We start from the raw sequence: 23,533 nt of genomic DNA on the forward strand, positions 1-23,533 counted from the left end.
ATTGTATGTTTGGGTTGTTAGACTGTATGTGACTGCTGGTTATATCTGTACAGGTCAGTTCCCAGGGGAGCATGGTCTGGTTGCCGCAGGGATGAGCTGCAAGTACCCAATCCGTTTCATCCCGGACTCACTGAAGGACTTTGATGATGAGATTGTCATCCAGACCCAGTCACCCATCCCGCTTGTCATCCCACTGCGTGGACGAAGAGACCCACCCATTCTCACACGTCAGTTCAAACCACTCTATCGGGAATAGTTGATGAGTAAAGAATCCTAGCGTTTTTTTATTTTAAACAGATACACATTTGGTTCATTAGTTAAAACCCCAAGGTTTGTTTGTGTATTTGTTTAATGGCACACTCAGCAATATTCCAACTATATGGTGGTGGTCTGTAAATAATCAAGTCTGGAACAGAGAATCTAGTGATCAACAGCATGCGCATTGATCTACATGATTGAAATATGATAAAACCGCAATTACTGTCCTCCCTGCGTGTGCACCATCCAGTCAAACATGTCTATCTGTCCATCACAGTTCCTCCAATACTGGACACTGGTCACTGTCTAGTGGGTGGCTACCACGTTGCACAGTTCTTCATCAAGAATGAAGGTGGCACAGGTCGTTTCTGCATCATGCCGAGAACAGCATGGCCGGCAATTAACTTTAAGGTAAGACAGTGATAATTTCAATAACTTTGTTTGGAACAAGTTGAAACAATAATGTGTGTAACTATACTGAACAGTAAAAGAAGCTCATGTTTTTGTTTTGAAAACTACCCACTTCAGAATATAGCACTAACTGGCTGTTTGTTAAATTTATTAGTTAAAGTTTATAATTGCAGTAATGCAAAATAGTTTGCTAACCAGTTGGGATAGCTATTCCTTAGAGTCACAAGCTCACAAAATAAAAGATGAACATTTTTATCAGGCTATAACCTTGCATGATTTAATTTAAAAGTGTATTGTAACTCAACAAATCGGAGAGAGTGATATAGTTACAATATGACCCAATGAAAGTCACTAGCCATTCAGGCCAGTGACTGTGGAGAGAATAATTTTTTGCTTTCCTGACTGGATTTTTACTATTCTCAGACTAGCTGGCAAGTGACTATTTTGAGCACTGTATAAATGTAGTTTACTGTATATATGTTCCTTGTTTCTCTGACAGTCCGTGGTATCTGAAGGCAAGGTTGTGATGCCTCCATTTGATGTGCGACCCTCAACATTTGAGCTGAGGAGGGGACAGTCTGGGATAGTGGAGGTCATCTTCAACCCCCATGCTGCCAAAGTTTATAATCAGGAGATCACGATTGCTTGTGACAACTGCCAAGTACAGCACTTCTTGCTGAGAGGTAATCCTGGCCACATCCAGTTATTATTTTACTTTCTTGTTATTTCTGAATAACCAAAGGTCAAAGTTTAGTGTAGTATCAGTACATGATTTGAATGGGTGGTGGGTTATCCTTGTGGTGAAAGATTTCAATCATCATGCTGAAAAACCCGGTTCAATTCCCCACTTGGATGCCGCACGCGCGTGCGCTCGCTCACTCGCTCGCTCACCAAGCCAAGGACCCAGCTTCGATTGTCTCATATCATCTCTACTACAGGTGAAGGTCAGACGGCACAGGTCGCCCTGGAGCAGGTGGAGAGAGGAGAGTCAGAGCCCCTTCCAGGAGAATTGACTGACTTCTCTGCAGAGCACCGCATAGTGTTTGATGACCTGAACCCATACACCTACACAGACCGTGTCATAACTGTGAAAAATCTTACGTAAGTATGGACTCTGCTCAAGGGGTGGTCCCACTATGGTCCCACAGTGGTCCAAGGTCATTAGTTTGACTCCTGCTTTTCCCGATTATATCTCTTTGTTTGTCAGCACCATAGCTCTGTTGAGTTTCTCTGAAGTGGTAAACGTCTTCGACCCACCATGATATACTGAGAGGAACAAGTAAGGGAACATATGGAAATTCAAGCATTCCTTCAATATTTTCAAATTTCATCACCAACTTTGAGTAATGCTGTGGGACAAAATCTAAGAATAAATGAAAGAACACTGCCATTAAGTGGTTTTCCCTTGTTTGTCTTCCTCAGTATATATCTGAAACTCTGTTCATATGAGCATTAAATCCGACACCTTCACATTCTATAGTCTCTGTTTGAAATATAATGAGGCATTTGAAATGGGATTTAATGTTTTACTTGTCGCTCATATGGCAACATGCATGCCTGTGTATCTGTGGCTGCTTGTACTAGCCCAGACTTAAGCTGCTTCGATAGTTTTATAGTGCGAGCTCACTGAGATACCATGCTGCAGTTAAGCATCAGCAGCCCATTCAGACACATTATACTGACTCCGAGCCATTAATGCCAATCGGCAGACAGGGACCAATAAGTACCATATTTTAACGTCCTTTGGTATGATGCAGCCGGGGATCGATCCCATGACAATCCACTCTCTGGGTTGTCCAACCGTTACCCCACGGAGGCAGTCACAGATTATAGTGACATGACTGCAATTTAATCATCCATTGAACTAATTCCCAACTGTATAGAGTGATGTTTATGATGTTCATCACTGGATTGTCTGGTCCAGACTCGCTCACATACAGACTGCTGCCTTATAGCTCGAATATTGCAGAGTGAGGCATAAAATGAAACTCACTCACTCACTCACTCATTGATCAGCTGGTCATCAGTTTCAAATCAAAGTTTCAACGTATGTTGTCAACACAATGCAAATGAAAGTGTATTTTTTCAGGAATGTTGACCTTCCGTTCCAATGGCTGACCTACAAACCACACCTAAATCCACCAGATGATGAATCTGTCAATGCAGAGAATGCAGAACCTCGAGATCGCATTCCTGACCTTGACACTGCTTTCAGTGTCAGCCCCAACAATGGAATGATTCCTGCTAGTGAGAAAATGGAGTTCAAGGTCACTTTTGCTCCTCCTATGGTATGTATTGACAACCTTGTCCAACTGTCAAAGCGATAAGTACAGCATCGAAACAGCAGTTTCATCTTTGGTACCAGGCAATTTCAAAGTGATTCACACATAACCTTTGAGCAATGGGCTACCCTAATGATTAAAGCATTCACTCATCATGTTGAAGACCCAATTTCAGTTCGTCAGATGGGCACAATGTGGGGACTTAGCAACATGAATCCATTTCTCGTCAAACTCAAATTGTCTACTATGTTTGAGTTTAATATCGATTTGAGTTCATTCTGGGAAATGCGTTTTCTCAAATTTGAGTAAAACATGTCACTTAAGTCAAAACTTAGACTTAAGTTTGTTTCGAGAAATACTGTCCAGGAGTATGATCAAGCAAGTATCCTGATGAGATAACTCATTGTTGCAAATCTGAAAACACTTCAAGAATACTCATGGTGGCGGACAGTGTGTCAATGCTCCACTGTTTGGTTCCAGTTGAGCTCCTTCCATAGTATTCTTCACATGGTTCTGCAACAAGTTCCACGCACAAGCCAGAGCATGAGGGCCATAGTTGGAAGGTCAAGTGCAAGGTCACTTACGGCCATTTCACAGAAGAGGTCAGTGTCAAGCAATGAGAGTGCAGTGCTCATGAAGGGGTCAAGGTCAGCATCATCTGACAGGTCATCTGAATCCTCTGGAGATGAAGATGGAGAAGTCATCATTCCCATAGATGGTAAGGACCTTTAACGATGGATCACTGCTAAGTTAGAGGAGAAATTTATCTGAAATGATGGGGTTTTTTTTAAATAAACTTCTTTATGAAAGTACTTTTCTTAATTAACTGCTTTACTCACTTTTTCTGATGTGTATATGTCGGTATCAGGTTTGGTTGTGGGGGTCAGAGGTGAATCCAGTCAAATTTCAAGGGCTGTTGTAGAAATTATAATTGTTGATGTCATTAGTATTTTGTTGTGTTTAGGGCCTATCTACTGCGACACTGTTGGCCTGGAGATTGAGGTGAAGGGAAAGAGTGTCCCCCTCAACGTCGTCCTCCACCCCTACGCCATCTTCTTTCCAGGGAAGAATCCCATAGGCACCACCATCAAGAAACTCTTCACTGTATGTTAAATACTGTCTCCCTAGCACGAACCATACTTGGAAAAACATTTCATGTGATTTCCACTTCTCATTTAGTTCTAACTTTCACATGTACTTTCTCAATTTTGGTTGTATTTTTTTGAGCTATTGTATATAAAAAACAGAAATGTTAAAAGTCATTGCTTGAAAGGATTTGTTTTGACAGGTCAAGTCAGAATAATTTGCAGAGTATGAAGCTATAAGTTTGATGGTGGGGTAGCTTAGTTGTTCACTCGTCACACCAATGACCTGGGTTCAATTCCCCACATGGGTACAATGTGTAAAGCCCATCGTGATATTGCTGTAACATTGCTAAAAGTGACATAAAACTAAACTCACTCACTCACTCTGATCAGAGGGGCAATGGGGAAGCCCAGTGGTTAAAGCATTCACTTCCCATGCCAAAGACCCGGGTTTGATTCCCCACATAGGTACAATGTGTGAAGCCCATTTCTGGTGTCCTCCGCCATGATGTTGCTGGAATATTGCTAAAAGTGTTGTAAAACTAAACTCAACCACTCACTCACTTTGATTTGTTGGGCGATGGGGTAGCCTAGTGGTTAAAGTGTTTACGCATCATGCCAAAGACCTGGGTTTGATTCCCCACATGGCTACAATGTGTGAAGCCCATTCCTGGTGTCCGTTTCCGTGATATTGCTGAACCATGCCTACAACCGGCGTAAAACTAATCTCCCTGAATCTGATGAGTGGATTTTTGTCACTGACTGACTTCATGGGTTATATTTTCAGATGGCCAACCATAGTTTCTCCACTATCACCTTCCAGTGGCAGCCCCACAGCGACAAACACATCATCGAGGTGGAACCTCCTTTTGGAGAACTCGGTAATAATTAGTGGTGGGACAATTCATTAATACACATCGGTGATCAATCCATGGCACCTCTATACAGTGAATTGATGCAAGCTTATACATAGTCATGTATCCCAATGCGACACTTTAAATGGGCCACGATAGATCGATGTTCATCTTTGTATTTTGCTGAATCACAATATCTGTCAAGAAAAAGATTTAATTGTGTTTGATGTTTAAAATTTATGCCTACTTATTTTTTCTTCATAAGCAAATGTTTTCTCAGAATTCATGCCTCAAGAACTGTGTCAGACATAGTGCTTGCATGTTATTTACATTCACAAAGTCTATGTATAAATTAATTATGGTCTGTCATTTCCAAATGAACATTGAACAATGCTGGGAGGATTTTGTGAAATACTTTAAAATTGGTTTTGTTTCAATCTTAAGGTGTTTCATAATTGGTGTTAGAATTAATGATTTTAGTACCCTGATATCTAGTTGCATCGTCACCCTTACAGTGGGATGCATATCATATTGCAGCTTAGGTACACAAAATTACTTTGGCAATATATTGTCGTGACTACAATTTCAGTATGATGATGTATCATATTGCTTGTTGCATGATAATACCAGCATGAGTAAGAGTCAGTGTCTAGTCAGACAGGTGGAACAACATAACATGCAGGCTTCCATTGACTCCCATTGTTTCCCCAGATCATGGCATTTCGATGTGACACCCATGACCGATCCCATTCCTTCACTAACCCTCATCCTTCACCAACCCCTCCTTCATTGAGTCCCATTGTTTCTCCAGATCCTGGTATTTCAACGTGACCTCCATCACTGACCCTCGGACTTCCCTGATCCCCATATTTCCCCACACCATGATATGTCAATGTGTCCCCATCACAGACACCTTTCCACCTTCACTGACCCTCATCTTTCCCTCCATCCTTCACTCAGCCCATTGTTTTGTCCATTTTTGCCCCATCACTGAACCCCCTCCTTCACTGACATCCTTGTTTCTCCAGACCCTGGCATGGCAATGGACCTGGAGCTGAGCCTGACAGGCGTGGAACCGGGGAAGATCAGCACAACTCTGTACTGCTTGGTCCTGAACATGGATGATCCTCTGGCTCTCCACATAGAGGCTGACATGAAGGTACGGCCAGGCTTGGGTCTATTTACCATCATGTGTTCATAGTGATAATTGATATAAACCAACTGCCAGTTTTGCCTCAATGACAATGTAGTTGTCGTCATCTCTTATAGTAGCCTTGTTAGATGTACTGCCTTTAGCAAAGACCTGCTTGGATGTTTTGCATATGAATTTTAAGATCTCGCTTTGAGTGCTGAATTGTGGTGTGTATATACATCAAATGTTCATTTTTCTACTGGTTCTGAATTAATGTGCATTAACATGATCCACTGCTTTCTCACAGTTTGTGTTTACTTTAACACGGCTAACAGCAGTAGTTCAGCTACAATGAGTCAATCTGTAAATAATCAAATCTGGACAAGACAGTTTAGTGATCAACAGCATGTGCATTGAGATATGATAACAAGTGTCAATGAGCCTGACCACCCAATGCCATTAGTCGCCTCTTATGACAGGCATAAGTTACTGATGATCATTTCTAACTCGGATCTTCATAGCTGTTTTTCCACTGAGCCACTGGGCCAGGTGCCATTATAAGATGTCCACTGGTCATGAGCGGACCATGGGTTGAGGTACCCTCAGTGATTATTTATATACAAACATTGGGGGTACCTCAAGCAATTGTCCCTGAGGGACCAGTGAACAGCGATTTATCTTACTGAACCCATCAGTGTTAATTCTGAACTGTTTCAAGCATTGGTATCAGATCGTACACTTCAGCCAGCCTGTGTGAATCAAACGATTCAAATCTTACATGTTCTTGGTTTTCCCCATAGGTATTGTCTTAGTGAAGTCACAGTGTTGTGATTCCCCTTCTTAATAGTCACAGGGGGTACATTTCAACGTTTTGTCAAAACGTATTTATTAGAAAGTGAGTCAAATGTTTTCGTAGCCATTGCTAGATTTTGCGGATGACATAAGAGAAACAGATTTAGAGTTACATCCCTTCCATCAATTTCCCTTAGCAAAACATAAATTTTTGGTAATTTCCTTGCATCATGTATCATTTAATGTTATTCAAGATAAGAAAAAGTTACTACCACAAAGTTCTGAATGGGTTGCTATTTGCAGCAGGGTGTGTTGCAATGCACCGGGCTTGTATGCAGGATACACTGAAAATAATAGAAGAGCACTCAGCAAATCAGACAGTGACATTTATGTGTGAGGAAAGATGGTCATGACTGTAGCTATCCGCATGCTGCAAGTGATCATGCTGTTGGCAGCTGTCATCAAATGTGTTTCATTCTGCAAATATTGTGTTGTTTTACTATGAGCAGCAACAAAGTGGAATCTCAGTGTGCGAGCACCATAAAACTGGTATACTAAACAGTAGACTAATAGCTTTGTCCCTGAATGTATATAAATTTTGCTAATAACAAATAAACCCATTTAGACTGAAATGGAGCCAAAGACAGCTGGGAAATTCCAAACCTGAGGAAATCATTGCACTGAGGGCTTGGCAGTAGGGAAAATAATGTGGTTCAGGGAGTGTGATGACTACATGCACAGCGTCACCTGCTCACAGTCGTGCAAACTCATTGCTTAGTTAGTGCATGATCATGAGGTCAATGATAAACCATTTTCATCTTACAGTGGATTATATTTAGGATAAGATGTTGATATCCGCACAACTAGTCCATGCTCAAGGGTCTGGGGTTTTACAATGCAGGGTCCAGAGATCACTGTGGAGGAACCTGACGTCAACTTCGGCCTGGTGCGACTCGGCCAGACAGTTCAGCAGACAGTGACCCTGTACAACCAGTCCCAGCTGATTACAAAGTGGCAGATCCAGGACACACCGCTTCCACTGTCTGATGACCCAATGGTATGTCCACAGGAAGTACACAAGTGCCAGTCAGATACCATTTACCTTACAAGTTGTATTAGATATGTGAAACATTCTGTTTGTTCCTTACCCTAGAAAGGCACCAATCAAATGAATGCAAATTTTGTCAGTAGCCATGACTGCAATGCTATAAAAACTAATATAACACGGTGGTCTCTGGTCCGTGTGACATCTTCAAACCAGCTGCATGTTACCCTTGCCTAGCGTAACCCTTTACACAAAAACTTTCCTCCATATCTGGATTGTCAAGTAAACGTTGATAATGCTATGGATTAGTATTAGTAGAACCATGGTATTTTTGCTTTGATTCGGTGTACTGTAATGCATTTTATTAACCTTTTTCATCCTAATCTGAAAAGTCTTGAAATCGAATTATTTTGTCAAAATCTATGCATTTGTGTAAGGTTTAGCAGTTGTTGTCACTTGTCTGCATTATGATTATATGTCATGCACCAAACCGAAACGGACCTAACTGAGGGCTTTGTACTGCAATGCTTGCTGTATCATGGTTAAGAGCATACTGTTTCACCCCTTCTATCGAGACAAGACAAAAGAATATTAATTACAACTCTAAACATAACTATATGTGTTACTTTGCAAGCACAAATATGGTGATTTATCCATCTGTAGTGTTGGAGGGACATTTACTTGTGTGCAAGAGGAGTTTTGTTTGCAGTGAGGACAGTCTAACCATTATTTTATGAAGGCCTTATTGTAGAACTTCTTCTGTCTGCCACAAAGGGAAGATTTTCATAATATTTTGTTTCCTGCTTATACAGGCACCCAGTGAGTTCACGTTCAGTCCTGAGTCTGGTGAACTTCGACCCCTGGAGAGGAAGGTCATCACTGTGACCTTCACCCCAAAATCAGCACAGACTGTCAAGAGGGTGTTGGAGATAGACATTGAGGATGGAAACAAAAGGTAGCATTGCATCAATGTAAAGTTGAATTACGTTATTCCACTGAGGAAATGCCAATTCTGAATCATTACTGACTTGAGACCTATGTTGTTGCTTTTTATAATTTATATGTAGCACTGAGTTCCAGCTTTGTTTTTCCCTCAATCATTGGATGTCAATCTCAACGGCACATTGCATCATCATTCTCAACTCCCAAGGGATCATACAATGATACAACTCTTGCACCCACTAGGCACCCTAAATAATGTGGCTTTCCCATCCTTACCCATTCACAGTGCTGTTTCCCATACCCATTCACAACAGGATGGACAGGGACACATAATAACACACCATGCCCTACATAATCTCCACCTTTTCAATTGTCTCTGTTGATGTCTTTTTAAAAATTGACTTTTTTGTTTGAGGACGTTAAAACTGTTGCGCACATTATGAGTTTGCATAGCAAGAATACTGGGACATCGGGGATGAAATTGTTCATAAGCAACCCATACTTCTCATAAGAGATGACTAAAGGGATCGGATGGTCATGCTTGCTGACTTGCTTGACACTCATCATCATATCCTAATTGTATAAATCAATGTTCATGCACACTGATCACAGGATTGTCATGTCCAGCTGATCTATAGACTGCCACCATACAGCTGAAAGATTGCTGAGTCTGGTGTTCAGTGACAAACAAACAACAACAACAACAATCGGCAAAGAATGGTTATGTAACTATCAAAAGAAAAAAATAGGTACCAGAGCCAAAAAAAACACACATGCAAATCTTTTATGGAAACAAGGCACATAAAACATTATGTGGTTTGTTTGCTGATCAATGGCACAGGATAATTTGCAAGTTATTTAGAACTATATAATGTGTTTAGTCACTATATCTAAACAGTATTATAGAACAATTTGCATTTGATGTAAAAGCAACATTATGTTTGCTTGAATTTGCATATAACAGTGGAATGATGTTCTTTCGATATGATGGACACTAAAATGATGCATGCAAGACTGTAGTGTTCTGCTTTTGACAGCTCTATTGCTGCGTATGCGGAAGTACAGACCCCATCAGTGTGTCTGAAGGAGAGCTGCTTGCTTCTGCCAGAGGTGTACTTGGGGGTGCCATGTAGGTCAGAGGTCGTGCTGATCAACCAGGGTCTCATACCAACTCGTTTAAACATCGGACAGGTGAGTCATCATCCTCCCTTACCACAGATAGTTGAGTAGCCTAGTGGTTAAGACGTTTGCTTGTCACACCGATGACCCAGGTTTAATTCCCCACATGGATACAATGTGTGAAGCCCCTTTTTGGTGTCCCCCATGGTGATATTGCCGGAACACTGCAAAAGACAGCGTAAAACTAAATCCGCTCACTCCTAGTTTACCATATTCTGTCAATTCTTCCCATTCCTTTCTATTTCTATTTGTTACCTCTGCTGTCTCCCATTTCTTACAAGAGTATAGAAAAAAGCATGTAAACTGTGTTTGAATGTGTAACATATAGGTGTGCATATTTGATTGTGATGACATGTTGTTTGGTTTGATTAGATGGTGATTTTTATGTTTTCATCATGTTTTGAAGGATAAAAGATTTCAGTGTATTTTTCATCTGACTAAATGTAGGACGTCATGAGATAATAACCATCTGTTACTCGTTAATGTTCCTTTTATCTTTTCTTTCTCTCTTTCCTCATAGTGTATACATTATTCTCATGTTGTTTGATATCCACACATGAACATCCAGGTTAGAACTAGCCTTCAGGAATATATGCTTCTTGTATTGAGAGATGACCGACAGAGTAGATGATCAGGCACGCTGACTTGCAGTTGTGTAGATCAATACTCTTGCTGTTGTTTGCTGGATTGTCTAGTCCAGACTCAATTTACAGACTGCTGCCACATAATTGAAATATTGCAGAATGTGATGTGACCACAAACAAAATAATGAGTCAGTCAATGAGCAATTCTACAAGGTTTTCTCACGTCTTGCTTGTCTTATGTCACATGCCCAAATCAAAATAAAAGTTTTGCCTGTTACCTGGATAATGATGTCAGGAAAGCAATCCTCATACCGATCAGTACATATGAGTTGTTCTGTGCACTGTATTCAGGTTGAGGGGGAGGATGTAGAGGACTGCAGTGTGGAATTGGACAAGACAGCAGCACTCATCAAACCACGTGAAGAGTGTGTCATCAACCTTGACTTTGTCGCCATGAGAGAGGTACCAATTCCATGCCCATATGCTGAAAACCTAACAACATTTTGTGATATGCTGTAAGCTATAAATCACGTAACATTTACATCAAAATTGTTAACCATTTTTGTCTTATTTCTGCAAACCTGAATTAAAGAGGATGGCTAATTTGGTAGTGTGTTTGCTGATCTTGCATTAGTTCTGGCTTCAATTCCGAGATTCAAATTTGTTTTTGCACTTTACTGAAGAAAAGCATTCTTATACATCTCCAAAACAGCACCTCACCTCACTGTCTGTATTTTTATGCTGTCTAGAATTCCTCTTTCGTACCTGAGCAGAACCAATATCTTTTATGAACAGGGTGTGTTTTCTGACGTTCGTTTCCCGGTGTATGTTGATGGCATGGAGCTGCCACAGGTGTTCAGTATTTCTTGCGACGTCAGAGGGATGTCTGTTCACTTATCTACATCGGAGGATGGGGAGATCAAGAGGTACATATAATTAGATGAATTTCTTATACATTGTCTGTTGAGAAAGAGACTAGAACTGTTTATATTCTGACATTGTATGCACATATCATGTAAAACCATGTCGGATGTACAAACGACTGATAAATGAATTGTCACAAAAGCTGTGTTGGATAAGTAATTTGTCATGTTTGTTCAGAAGCTATGTGGTAACGGTATCAGGTAGTTAGGCTTACAGACTTGATTGATGCATCGTGTCCCAATTTTGTAGATTGATGCTTATGACGTCAGTCACTGGATTGTCTAGTCCAGACTTGATTATTTAAAGACAAATGTCATAAAGCTGGTATTTGGCTGGTATTTAACAACAAACAGCAAATCTATGCAGTAAAGCAATATCTTCATGATAATACAGCGAAAGGTATCTAAACTGACACTCAACTGAAGAAATAATCTGGTTTAGACAGCATTCTAGATTGTGGAGCTGACATGGTTGCTACATAGTTTTGTCACTCATATACACTGTTGTATCACATGGTTCTCTCAATTACTGCACACACTGACAATATAAGACAAAGATTTGAGCTCATGCTCACAGATTACATGTACAAGTATACCCATACTGAACAAAGATTAAATGATCTCTGTCAGCAACCACGTAGGATTAATTTGTGGCAATAAACATTCTGCAGACTCTTTGCCATACGAGAGATAAGATGGGGATGATTTCTGTATATGCAAATATTCAGGTCGCTCATTTCTTGCCATAATCTGTAATTGTCAGATGCCGATTCTTTACTCGATGTGTGTTTTGTAACAAACACCCTTGGTCAAAGTTTAGGATTTGTGTTTCTTTTTCCACTTTCAATACACATTTAGAAGCAGATGTTTAGTTAAGAGATGTAGATGGAGGCAACAGATTCATGTTGTGGCAAACAACAGTATTGGGAAGATATTAACCGACTAAAGCAGATCAAAGTGGAATTAACCTCTCTCATGTTTGAAGTCAGCATTGTCTTATTTCTCAGCGATCAACTTATCCTGCACTTTGGTCAAGCTGTGGAGTTGGGAAGCTCCCCACAGCGATATCTCATCATCGAGAACAAGACGGCCATTGAAGCTCCCTACACTGTCAATGTGGACTTCCTGTTTGCAAGGCCACCTACACCACCTGAAAAACAAGGGGAGACAACTAAAATAAGGTCTGTCACATAGGAGTTTTGTTATAATTTTATCAACAGTTTTTGTACATGTAAAGGGGAGACAACTCCAAACACTATATGACAGAGATTTGGTGTAAATTATCCTTGATAAAGCAGATAACTGACACTTTGTTTCATCAGAGTGAGGGAATTTCTTCTTATGTGACTTTAGCAATATTCGAGCAATCTCACTACCGGGACACCAGACATGGGTTCACACATTGTACCCATGTGGGGAATCTAACCCAGGAACTCTGAACTCATTAACTACCCCACTACCCCATGTTAGAGAAGAACCTTACTAAATGTGGAAAACATCAAATTTAAACTGAAAATGTGTTTTCATTGAAACTTACAGGATCTCCTGTAAAAAATTATTCCAATATATTTAAACATTTGAGTCCTTGTTGTTTCTTTATAGCAGGAGAACTCTGTTGGGTCGCACACCAAACTTGGCAGACCCCTTCAGTAAGACGTCAGAGAAAGCTGAAGCAGGTAAACTGCACGCAATCATCTCAAGTACTCACACCTTTACATAAAAACTGATTTTTCTGATATTGATATCTAGCCTTTGTTTTAAACTTTAAATATCAAATCTTGCCATCCATATTACAATACAACAGATCTGACTGACTCTGTGAACAAAACTTCCCTTTGGTCTATCCTGTTATGCTGTGTATATTCAACTTCTATTACATCACTGATGTACATCCCATAATTTGGATCATCACTCTTGATTTTGAAAGTTTCATTAGAATTCATCTTCACTGTCACCTATTCATAATCAGTTGTACAGGAAACATTGTACTCCTGTACAGTGGCATTGAGGGCACACTTCTTTCTTCTCACTCTCAGCAAGCATATCTTTATTGTCATTGTTTCTGCTGGCTTTTTTCACAGCTTGACATTGTGACTAGCTTGCATTTAGAATACTGGTCATTTGTAATTTTTCAGTGTGCATGAGACCTTGCACCCTAACAACCAGTCAGAAATGTACAGGTATTGCAGTGCCTCAATGACACTATTTTTAGCCTGGGGTTTTCCAAAACTGCAATATTTTACATGACAACACCTCAATGTCATTGTGAAAGAGTAGTCTTTTTTGAGGAGAATTAAAACTGACAGTGCTAATGAGAAGATTGATTTCAAAATTTGTCGAACATGACGGCCTTTGAAATTACCAGACATTCTAACTTTGTACTGATCAAAATCTGGCACATACAAGGTAACGAAAACGCTGTATTATTATTTTTTTCAATGATGAAACAGAGACAGTATTCTTTGCATTATTAATAATGATAACTATTCTTTGGATGGATATCCAATATAATGATATAAGATCACTATTTGTTTGTGCCTGTTTTTCAGACTTGAAACGAGCCATGTTGTCCCAGGGACATGGTGCTGCCTTTGCAGTTACCCCGGCAACTGGCATCCTACAGGCCTTTGGGACACAGAGGCTGGATATCACAGCTTACAGCAACATGTGGGGCAGCTACACTGACAAACTGGTGGTCAAGGTTGGTTTATGATAATAATACTAAAAAATAATGTCTCGCTTGCATTCCAAGTTTAAAGTCGACAGGCTCCCCATTGCTCTTGATGCCCTTGGTTTGGCACCTGCTGATCTCTTGATGCAGATTAAGAGAGTGCCTTAGTTCTCCACCAGAAGCGCAGCCCTTCTGACACTCTATGTAATGCCGAAAGCTGCAGTGTTAGGGAGTTTGCATATTCTCAGGAAAGTTCTTGTAGGTTCAACTGGGCAGCGTTTCCTGGGAGAAGTCCCATTTGCTGTCTGGGTAGAGTGGGCAAGGGCCCTGAGCTGATGATGAGCCTCACCAGTCTGACTGTGCCTCTTTTCTGCATTTTCATCATAATCTGTAAAACATAATAATGATGAGTATTTATAAAAAACTTTATCCATCCACATGGCGCATGCTCAAAACTCATGGGATGGGAGAAAGTAAATATCAATTGTCATCTTTGTTTAGAGAGGTCAGACCAATAGTGGATTCCATGTTAAACTGATCCTAGCCAAAAGTTCTTGTTTTTGTGGCCTTGTTGACTGTGGTGGGGCCTTGTACCCTGAAGGCATCAGTTGGTCTTCATAGTATCAGTCCCTGAATTTTCTGATCCAGATTTGCAGATAATCCCAGTTTTAAGGACTAAGTAAAGTAATTCTGTGGACAGGGGTCAGTTTATCTACAGGTTACACTTTTAACTGGATTGTTTTTTCTAGTAGTAAGCAAATGACTTCTATGACATGTCTGAAACTTTCACAATGATATGTTTGGAATGAAACAATTAAAGCCCAACAGCATACCTGCCCACATTCACTCAGTTGGAGTAAGAATCACAGAATGAAATGTCACCTATTTCCAAAATTAGTAAGTCCAGCATGAAGTTGATAACAAATCTTTAATTCCCTACAAATTGCATTTGGGTCATATTAGACAAGAATATTCAAGTCAAATGCAAACTATTCCAAATGCGTGGTCACACAGGTCTGCTGAATGGCTGTATTTGTTTGTTTGTTCAGCATTAAAAGTATCCCTTATTATGAATCATTTTATCTCCATTCTCCAGTCTCCAAAAGTGTTTAAAAAGTGCTAACTAGTTTTTGGGTGGTCCCCTACCCTTAACCTCCTGCAAAGACAATGTCCTGGGCCTTGGATTTTGGAAAATCTCACTCACTGGAAACATTTGAGATTTGGCAGCCCTGCAATAGTGTCTGTCTCAATAGGTAAAGTTTAATGATGACTTGTTGCAATAATGACCGTAAAACTTTCCAGATAGGAGACATGGCGCCGACCGAGGTGCCTCTCACCATGACAGTTGTGGGCTGTCCACTCCAGTTCCAGATGACTGCAGCCAAGCCAGACCAGAACCCAGTGGTCAGGTATGGTCAGCAGTAGCCTCTTTGAGTGACATTTTAGAAATCAACATAGACAAAACTCATAGATAACATCTTCCATATTTCATGAGTGTGTCATTTCCATATGACTGTTGATGACACTGATAGATTGTCCATATTGGTCAGCAGTACCCTTCAGTTGTATCTGTGTGTCATGATCAAGTTTATGCCCCCTCTATTAAGGTTAAGAACTGCTGAAACCATTTGCCTTTAACTACTTACTGAGATGCACACAGATGACACAAAGCAAACAATAGTTGTCTTACCAACAGCATTGTAAATGTGGTGAGGTAACCGACTCTTGATTTTACTTGTTGCACACTACCCCTAACACAGGTGGGAATGCCTTGTAGTCTTAGGCATTTTCTTCTCTTATCTTAATACTCATGAATAATATTTCAGTGAACATTTTGTACAAGTCTTTGATTTAATTAAGTATACAGAAGAGTTCCTCTGACAAATTTTAAAACTACATCTGTAATTAACTTATTTTTGGATAAGGAATTAATTGTTGATTTCAAGTGCTTGGATGGGATGTATTTTTTGCTGAATAATGCTGAAATGTCCCTTAAAGATTGACTAAGATTAAACTTCATTAGATACAGATTTAAGCTTCAATATGTTTCAGAGGATTGTCCGACTCAGACCTCATGTATAACTTTGTTCTATGACAGTCATATATCCCCTGTGTTCTATGTTCAGGTTCGGGACTCATGTGTCAGGGGTGGCTGCTGTGAAGAGAGGGATGAGGATCAACAACAACAGTCCCCATGGTCTGAGTTTGGTTACCATGACAATAACTGCAGCATTTGTAGAAACTTGAAGGCTGTTTTTGAAGGCCAGATCTAGTTCATGGCCCAGTGGTTGGGTGTGTCTTCTTTAGAATAAAAGGCTCTGTGTTGAGCTTTGAGTGTCCCATGTAAACTTGCAAGTGTGCCATATTGAGTTGACAGTGTCCCATGTAAAATTGCTCATGTCCCATGTTGAGTTGACAGTGTCCTATGTAAACTTGCAAGTGTGCCATATTAAGTTGACAGTGTCCCATGTAAAATTGCAAGTGTGCCATGTTGAGTTGACAGTGTCCCATGTAAAACTGCTCATGTCCCATGTTGAGCTGACAGTGTCCCACTTATAAGTGGGCCATGTTGGTTTAGCAGTGTCCTACGTTGGCTTGCATGTCGGTTCATTGTCATTGTCAGATATCCATTGATATTTTGAGTCTTCTGTGTTGATTTACAAACCTCCATGTTGACTGACTTTTCATTGTCATCATCAGATATCCGTGTTGACTGGCGAGTGTTCCGTGTGGATGCACAGGACAACCAACTTCTTGACCTCAATGTGTGTTATGGTCGACCCTTTCCACCCCGTGATGAAAATGGAATAGAGATTCCACCAAGAGAAGATGGTGAGACATATTTGAATACTCCTCTGCATAGTTCTGCCATAATTCTTGTACTTTTTTTGAGCAGGTTAATCCCAAGTATATTATGTGTTACATTTGACCACTTTCTAAATGGTATCGTGTAATCATAGCTTTCAGCCATAGGAGCTGTGCCAATTAACACTTATCAGAGGGGTACACAAAGCCCACAGTCTACACTACCAGTTGTCCCACTTTCTTTTTTGCGTAAGTCACAGTGTCTGAGTGGATAAGGTGGCTGACTTTGTGTGCTGGCGATTATTTGCCTGACTCTGAGGGTGTGGGTTCGAGTCCCAGATGGGACTCAACTCAAGAAAGTACTAGAATTTGTACTTTACTAAGAAAGTGTAATCCCAAATATAACATATGTTACATATGCCCTTTGAGGTTGCTTCTAAATATACTTGATAAGATTAATGTTGACAGTGGATGTCAAAATAACAATTGCACAGCACATTAATGGGTGCAAAATCAGATTTTTGACCATCATCGTCCGTAGCAGCAGCAGAGGCAGCAACAACAGCCAAAACAACACCACTGTTGAAATGAGTGTAGCATTTACACAGATCTATCAATTTTTCAAGGGAATTCGACTTGGAGACCCTTGAAGATCGGGGCTAGAACTGATCTTCAGTAACCCTTACTTGTCGTAAGAGGCAATTAAGGGGGTTGGGTAGTCAGGCTCAATGTCTTGGTTGACACATGTCATCGTATTTCAAACGTGTAGATCTGTACTCATGATGTTGATCACTCGATTGTCTTATCCAGACTTGATTACAGACTGCCATCATATAGCTGGAATATTGCTGAGTGTGGCATAAAGCTATACTCACTCACTTTGCTGGACCATCAATGTGCCAGTTTCCATATTGAAACTCTTGTTTCAGAACCCATCCCCCTGAAACGAGCACCAACTGAGCTGATTCCCAACTCCCCCGACACCACCCCAGCCATCAGCCGCCAGACCACCTGGACAGTCGAGAGCCTTCTGTCTGTCGTCGAGGAGCCTCTTAAAGTTGTCTCCCTTTGTCTTGAGACCCACAACGGAATCCAGTCCACCCAACCCTTCCAGATCATCCCTAGTCAACTGGTATGTGTGGACCTATCTTACGATTTAAGCAACCATTGCAGGCAAATTAGGATGATTTAATAAGTTTGTCCCAGTTTCTGAATTTGTAAGTTCATATTTTTGAAGGTTCAGGTGTTAACATTACCTTTCTTGTGATAATTGAGTATTTAAATAATGTGAAAAGTCATGTACTGGGTATCATTGACTTAATATCCATTAAAGTCACATGATTCCAAGAGATGTGTTAGAATCATACTCCATAAATAAAAGCAACAAAATCCTTCCAAACATTAATCTGTAAGTCTGTTGTTTAATTTTTAATATACATGTATCATAAGCATATGTTTATGAATCACTGTCTAACAGTGCTGACACCAAATGTTTCCAATATGGCCATCATCCATTCTTCATTAGATTTTAGTGAAGTTAGTCAGTTTAAATTTACATTACAAGAATTTGTTTGAAATAGATATGAAACTAAAATTCCTCTCTCCTCTCATAGGAAAAGAAAATGGTGGCAATCATTGTTGCTTTGGGGACTGAAGTACAATAGAATATCATACATTCATAGGAATGTAAATTGATGATGATGATGATGATGATGATGATGATGATGATGATGATGATAACGATGATATATGTTGTCACATCAGGTTGTTCCAGCCTATGGCCACTCCCAGGTGACCGCACAGTTCACGCCGCTCCCCCCGTCAGAGGTCAGCCAGGACATGGACTGTCAGGGCTTTGCTGTAGGCTATATGAGTGTCGACGGAAAGGTAAGACAGGCATAGCTTGTGATGGGAGACATGATATCCCAGTAGCGGAACACATAAACAGCTGGATGTCGGAGTAGGTGAATAAAGTTAAATCTCTTGGAGGTACATGCATTATTACACAGATCCAAAGGGGACCCCAGAGTGCTAACTCTCCATGTTTAGATTAAAGCATACTGAACATTTATGTATGGAGCATCTGTATAACTGATCAGGGATATATTAAGTGTTAATAGTATTCCAACACTATAATTCACTAGTTCATCATCAATAGGTAAACAACCCTGCAGACTTCCCAACAAGAAAGGTCTCGCTGCAAAGTTCACAAGGTTCAAAAGAATGCTGTATCCCAACATAAGGTGCCAGTCAAACAATGAATCGGTATTATTGCCCTTTTTTCATATTATATAACACAGGCTCGTGGCAATGACAGCCGAATCTACCGTCCCGAGGCCTTTGATGCGGCTACCACCCGTCTGGACATGACTGCCCAGCTAAAGCCAGCACTGTAAGTTGAACCAACTTGACATACAAAAATTCAGTACAAGTTGCTGTATGGGTCGCATACTTCTGATAGTAAGTGTTGGTACTGTAAGCTATTAGTGATGTGACTATTCATTGATGCATTTACCCATGGGCTGCTGATACAGTGAATTGATACAAGCTTTCGCTCTGTAAATACGTTTTGAAAGAATTTGTAAGGTAAATGGTACCTGACCAACACTCGTTTAGAACTGTCTATTCCTCCTCCAGACTGAGCATTGAGTACACAGAGGATGAAGGGATGAGGTACCGGTCAGCGATGAGTGACCTCTTGGAAGATGGACAGGTAAAGTAGCCCATCTGTACTTTTACTCACAGTGTTCATGGAGATTTACTAGGAGGTTAGCAGTAATACTAACAGACAGCCCTTGCGTTTGAAGATGAAGATTATTGGTCCAGGGAGTCAAACACTACAGGAGAGACCTTAATCCCCTCTCCCTCCCCCAACCTATTTGAAAAGTAGTAGTAATTGCCATGTATAAATACAAGTGTTTCTAGACATGTGTGCATGCTCAAAGTGCTAACACATTAGTACCCCTAATAGGCACCATCCTCGATATTTCCTCGATTACGTTCAGATAAATCTCCACTATACCCTAGATGCATCTATGGGTCGGCCCAATGATTTTATTACCTCCCTTTGCTGGCTTCGCATTCTCACAATAGCCAATCAGCTAGGCCGTCGTTATAACCGAGCTTGCCAGTGTCAAGAAAGGTAACAGTCGCGAAAGTTTGCTCGCATTGCGACTCAGATTTTGGGAAAATCATACAGACATATTTTTAGGTCCAGAACTTTTAAAAAAATACATGTGTACGTCTTCCAGAGAACCTCGAAATGGTTTACTCTGCCAAGTTTAATCGGTTAGATAATTTGAAAAGCAAAAGCGAGTTGTGATTGGTTCGCTCAACTTCCAAGCATAGACACCTGATAGAATAAAAAGCCAGCCAAGAGAGGTAATAAATTTATCAGGCTGAGCCGTGGATGTATCCAGGGTATAGTAGAGACTTGTCGGAACATATACCCTGGAGATATCGAGGATGAATAGGTACTAGAAGGTTATAGTTATATGACTTGTCCCACCGGGTACCCATTTGCTACTGGGTGAACGGAGGCAATTTTGAACAAACTCACTTGCCTATGGTGAGACCATATGTATCACATGTACTTCGTTGTGGGGCAGGACTGGCGTCCTTCAAGCTTTTCGGAATAATCACAAGTCAGCTTAAGTACTAAAGGGTCCATACCAGTGCTCTGATGTAGTCGACATCCAAACGCCGCTAGTTTCTAACACTATGAGTTCTGCCAATATGTCCTGATGTTGCTATTTCGTCTTCTTTCCAGACAATGCCAGAGGCTCTGCGAGTATGCAGCACCATGCTGTCCAACAACACAGAGACCCCTCTTATCTTCAGGCTTCAGGTCAAAAATCCCTTCATGCTGGTTGACCTGAACCCAGCAACAAACCCAGAGAAGGCTTCCAGGGCAATGGAGACTGGCTTCCATACCCTTCGACCTCAACACAACCTGCTGGTTAGAGGGTTTTGTCATTTTGTTCGAGTCTTGTTTTGTAACATGTCAGGAGCGATCCAGAGGGGAGTTGCAGGGCTGTGATATATGTGCAACTCCCTTCTTCAAGATGCTGGATCCACTCCTGAATGTTCAGCAATATTCTAGCTGTATGAGTACTGTTATCAAATAATCAAGTTTGAACTAAACAATACTGTTTGTAATTCTGAGTTAATGTTCAATGACCCACATGTTGCAACAAGCATGGGTTTTTGAAGATCAGTTCTAACCTTGATCTTCTCTGCTAGCATCATACCCACTGAGGATACCATTTAGAATGCTAGACCTGTTTCACAAAGCTGTCTTAATGCCAAGACGATCTTACTCCCATACTTTAACATAGCTTTATGACATTCATAGGTCTGACTGATTTGTGTACCAGGTCTTTGTCTGCAACTACCCTTTCCATACAAGGCAGCTCATGGAATCAGGTGGTCTGACTTGCTTATTTAGTTGACGTCATCATATCCAGTTTACACAGATCAATATGTTCATGATCTCAGTCATTGCATTGCCTGGTCAAGACTTGGATATATGCAGATTGTGTCGTTCAGCTCTATTATTAATGGTTAGTGGGGTAGCCTTGTGTAGTAAATGGTTCGCTCATGCACAAGGTTCGATTCCCCACATCTGTGAATGTGTGAAGCTCATTTCTGGTGTCCCCTGTTGTGATATTTCTTCAATATTGCTAAAAGTGGCATGGAACAAAACTCAATCACTCCCTTGATGGAGTGACCTGAAAAACGAGGAACAGTTATACCCAAGTTGAAACAAAGCTTGATATGCTGATGTACCATTCAACATTATTAAACAGTAACTCACTAAGCAGAAAAAACACAAACTTGATTTTAGTTTTCCTTGCGAGTGGGGCATTTTGTAATATGCATGTAAAGTTTTGCTAAACACAGTTGTCTCTCCTGCAGGTGAAGGTTGCATTCCAAACAACGACACAACTGCTGGACACATACGGCTACGTGGACGGTGACGACGTTCATCCATCAGGTCGCAAACTGGAAATACAGGATGACCTGATCATCGAGTTCAACAACACCACCGTACAGGTCAGCCATAGACCTTTGAATATTTCCTGTTGAAATTCTACATAGATGAGGCTTGAGTTAAACTTGTGCCCTTCATGGGATATACAGTGGAAGCTGTCCAACTGGAACTGACAAAGACTGAAGAGAGAATCCAGTTTAGACAATGTGCCTTATTATGTACAAGCCATGAATGGGACTCAGATTATACGCCAGTGTTGACAACTTGACGGATTGGACAGATGCCAGTTTTGACAGCTTCCATTGTATATTACATCATAATTTGTTTTGATTTCATGACAAGTTGAACTGTGCTGAAAATGTTTGACTGTACTGAAAATGAGAGATGTTTTTATCTGAAGCAGAACTTAAAAGCTGTTTACTATTTCAGAATGAAGCATGCTGTATACATCGGTCTAGTGTTTTTCGATGATTTTGCCTATTACTGAACAGCATTTTTGAGCTTAAGGTATCTTATGGCAGTGAACCAAATAGGGATTATTAGTAGCCAGACTCCTCCATTTCAGAACTGTCCAGAGGGATATGTCATCACCTGATGACTCGTTAAGTTTTATCTTTACTCGTTTCTGAACATAATTTAGGCATGTGTTCATTCTTTCTACATAATATGAATATCTTTTGCTATTGGGGAAACATGATGCTCTACATGAGCCTGATTCTAGTGCTGTGGGTTGCAGAGAGTTCCACTGAATGCCACGCTGGCCATCCCGGAGATCGAGCTGTCGAAGTTGTCGCTGGACTTTGGCACATGTCTAGTGGGACAGGAGAGGGTCCTGGAGTTTTTCATCACCAACCACACATCCTCTCACAGCTATTGGACAGCCACCATTGGTCAGTAACAAACAATTAGCTCTACATACCACAGGGGACTGTACTATAAAGACCAAAACTCCCATACATAGAGACGGTTTGTGGGGATGAGACACTCCTTACTGTTTTCTATTACAAGCCTGTTAAAATCCAGACTAGAGTTAACCTGTGTTTGTTGTTCAATGGCTGTTCATGCAATATTTCAGCTACAGGAAGCTCCTTGGAATTAATCAAGTCCGGACTAAACAATCCAGTGATTAATATTACGAGCAATAATGCAGATTGTTGGTTACAATTATCTTCAATCAAGGAAGTCAGCTCAGTTGTGTGGATCAATGCTCATAATGTTAATCACTGGATTGTATAGCACAGACTTAATTATTTACCAACCTGCCATCATGTAGCTAAAATATTATGGTGAGGAGCATTAAAACAGTAAACAAACAAACTAAAAAGTCACAAGGTCTAACTTACCCATTGCCAGCTATTTATTTTATGATGTACTCCGTTCTTCCCTGTATGTATTCCCAATTGTCCATAGACTTGACATTCAGTTTGCTTATTCTAGAGAATCCGTCAAACACGTGTGTACATGACACGTTCAAGGTGCTGCCATCTAGTGGGCTGCTAGATGCCCACATCACTCATGTCAGCAAAAGCAAGATGTTGATAAAGGTTCACTTCAAAGCCAAGTAAGTGGTTGAAAAG

The 23,533-nt window shown here is 40.6% G+C and overlaps 1 protein-coding gene across 3 annotated transcripts in view; it reads left to right on the plus strand.

Moving 5' to 3' along the window:
* Positions 1-23,533, plus strand: part of LOC137256071 (deleted in lung and esophageal cancer protein 1-like) — a 32,772-nt gene that overhangs the window by 6,505 nt on the left and 2,734 nt on the right. For 2 of the 3 annotated variants that reach the window (XM_067793758.1, XM_067793757.1), the window contains exons 9-36: positions 54-227; positions 536-669; positions 1,169-1,352; positions 1,608-1,770; positions 2,759-2,957; positions 3,432-3,669; positions 3,916-4,055; positions 4,824-4,917; positions 5,919-6,049; positions 7,716-7,871; positions 8,672-8,814; positions 9,839-9,992; positions 10,916-11,026; positions 11,360-11,490; positions 12,495-12,668; positions 13,090-13,163; positions 14,037-14,188; positions 15,461-15,567; positions 16,285-16,355; positions 16,859-16,990; positions 17,893-18,095; positions 18,728-18,850; positions 19,264-19,355; positions 19,601-19,676; positions 20,733-20,921; positions 21,881-22,018; positions 22,693-22,846; positions 23,394-23,517. In XM_067793758.1, the coding sequence (XP_067649859.1) occupies positions 54-227; positions 536-669; positions 1,169-1,352; positions 1,608-1,770; positions 2,759-2,957; positions 3,432-3,669; positions 3,916-4,055; positions 4,824-4,917; positions 5,919-6,049; positions 7,716-7,871; positions 8,672-8,814; positions 9,839-9,992; positions 10,916-11,026; positions 11,360-11,490; positions 12,495-12,668; positions 13,090-13,163; positions 14,037-14,188; positions 15,461-15,567; positions 16,285-16,355; positions 16,859-16,990; positions 17,893-18,095; positions 18,728-18,850; positions 19,264-19,355; positions 19,601-19,676; positions 20,733-20,921; positions 21,881-22,018; positions 22,693-22,846; positions 23,394-23,517 (3,961 nt within the window). The remainder of the gene's footprint in view (positions 1-53; positions 228-535; positions 670-1,168; positions 1,353-1,607; positions 1,771-2,758; positions 2,958-3,431; positions 3,670-3,915; positions 4,056-4,823; positions 4,918-5,918; positions 6,050-7,715; positions 7,872-8,671; positions 8,815-9,838; positions 9,993-10,915; positions 11,027-11,359; positions 11,491-12,494; positions 12,669-13,089; positions 13,164-14,036; positions 14,189-15,460; positions 15,568-16,284; positions 16,356-16,858; positions 16,991-17,892; positions 18,096-18,727; positions 18,851-19,263; positions 19,356-19,600; positions 19,677-20,732; positions 20,922-21,880; positions 22,019-22,692; positions 22,847-23,393; positions 23,518-23,533) is intronic. The other variant, XM_067793759.1, reaches the window with a different exon arrangement.

The sequence above is a fragment of the Haliotis asinina genome, chromosome 11 (assembly GCF_037392515.1).
Source record: "Haliotis asinina isolate JCU_RB_2024 chromosome 11, JCU_Hal_asi_v2, whole genome shotgun sequence".
NCBI lineage: Eukaryota > Metazoa > Mollusca > Gastropoda > Lepetellida > Haliotidae > Haliotis > Haliotis asinina.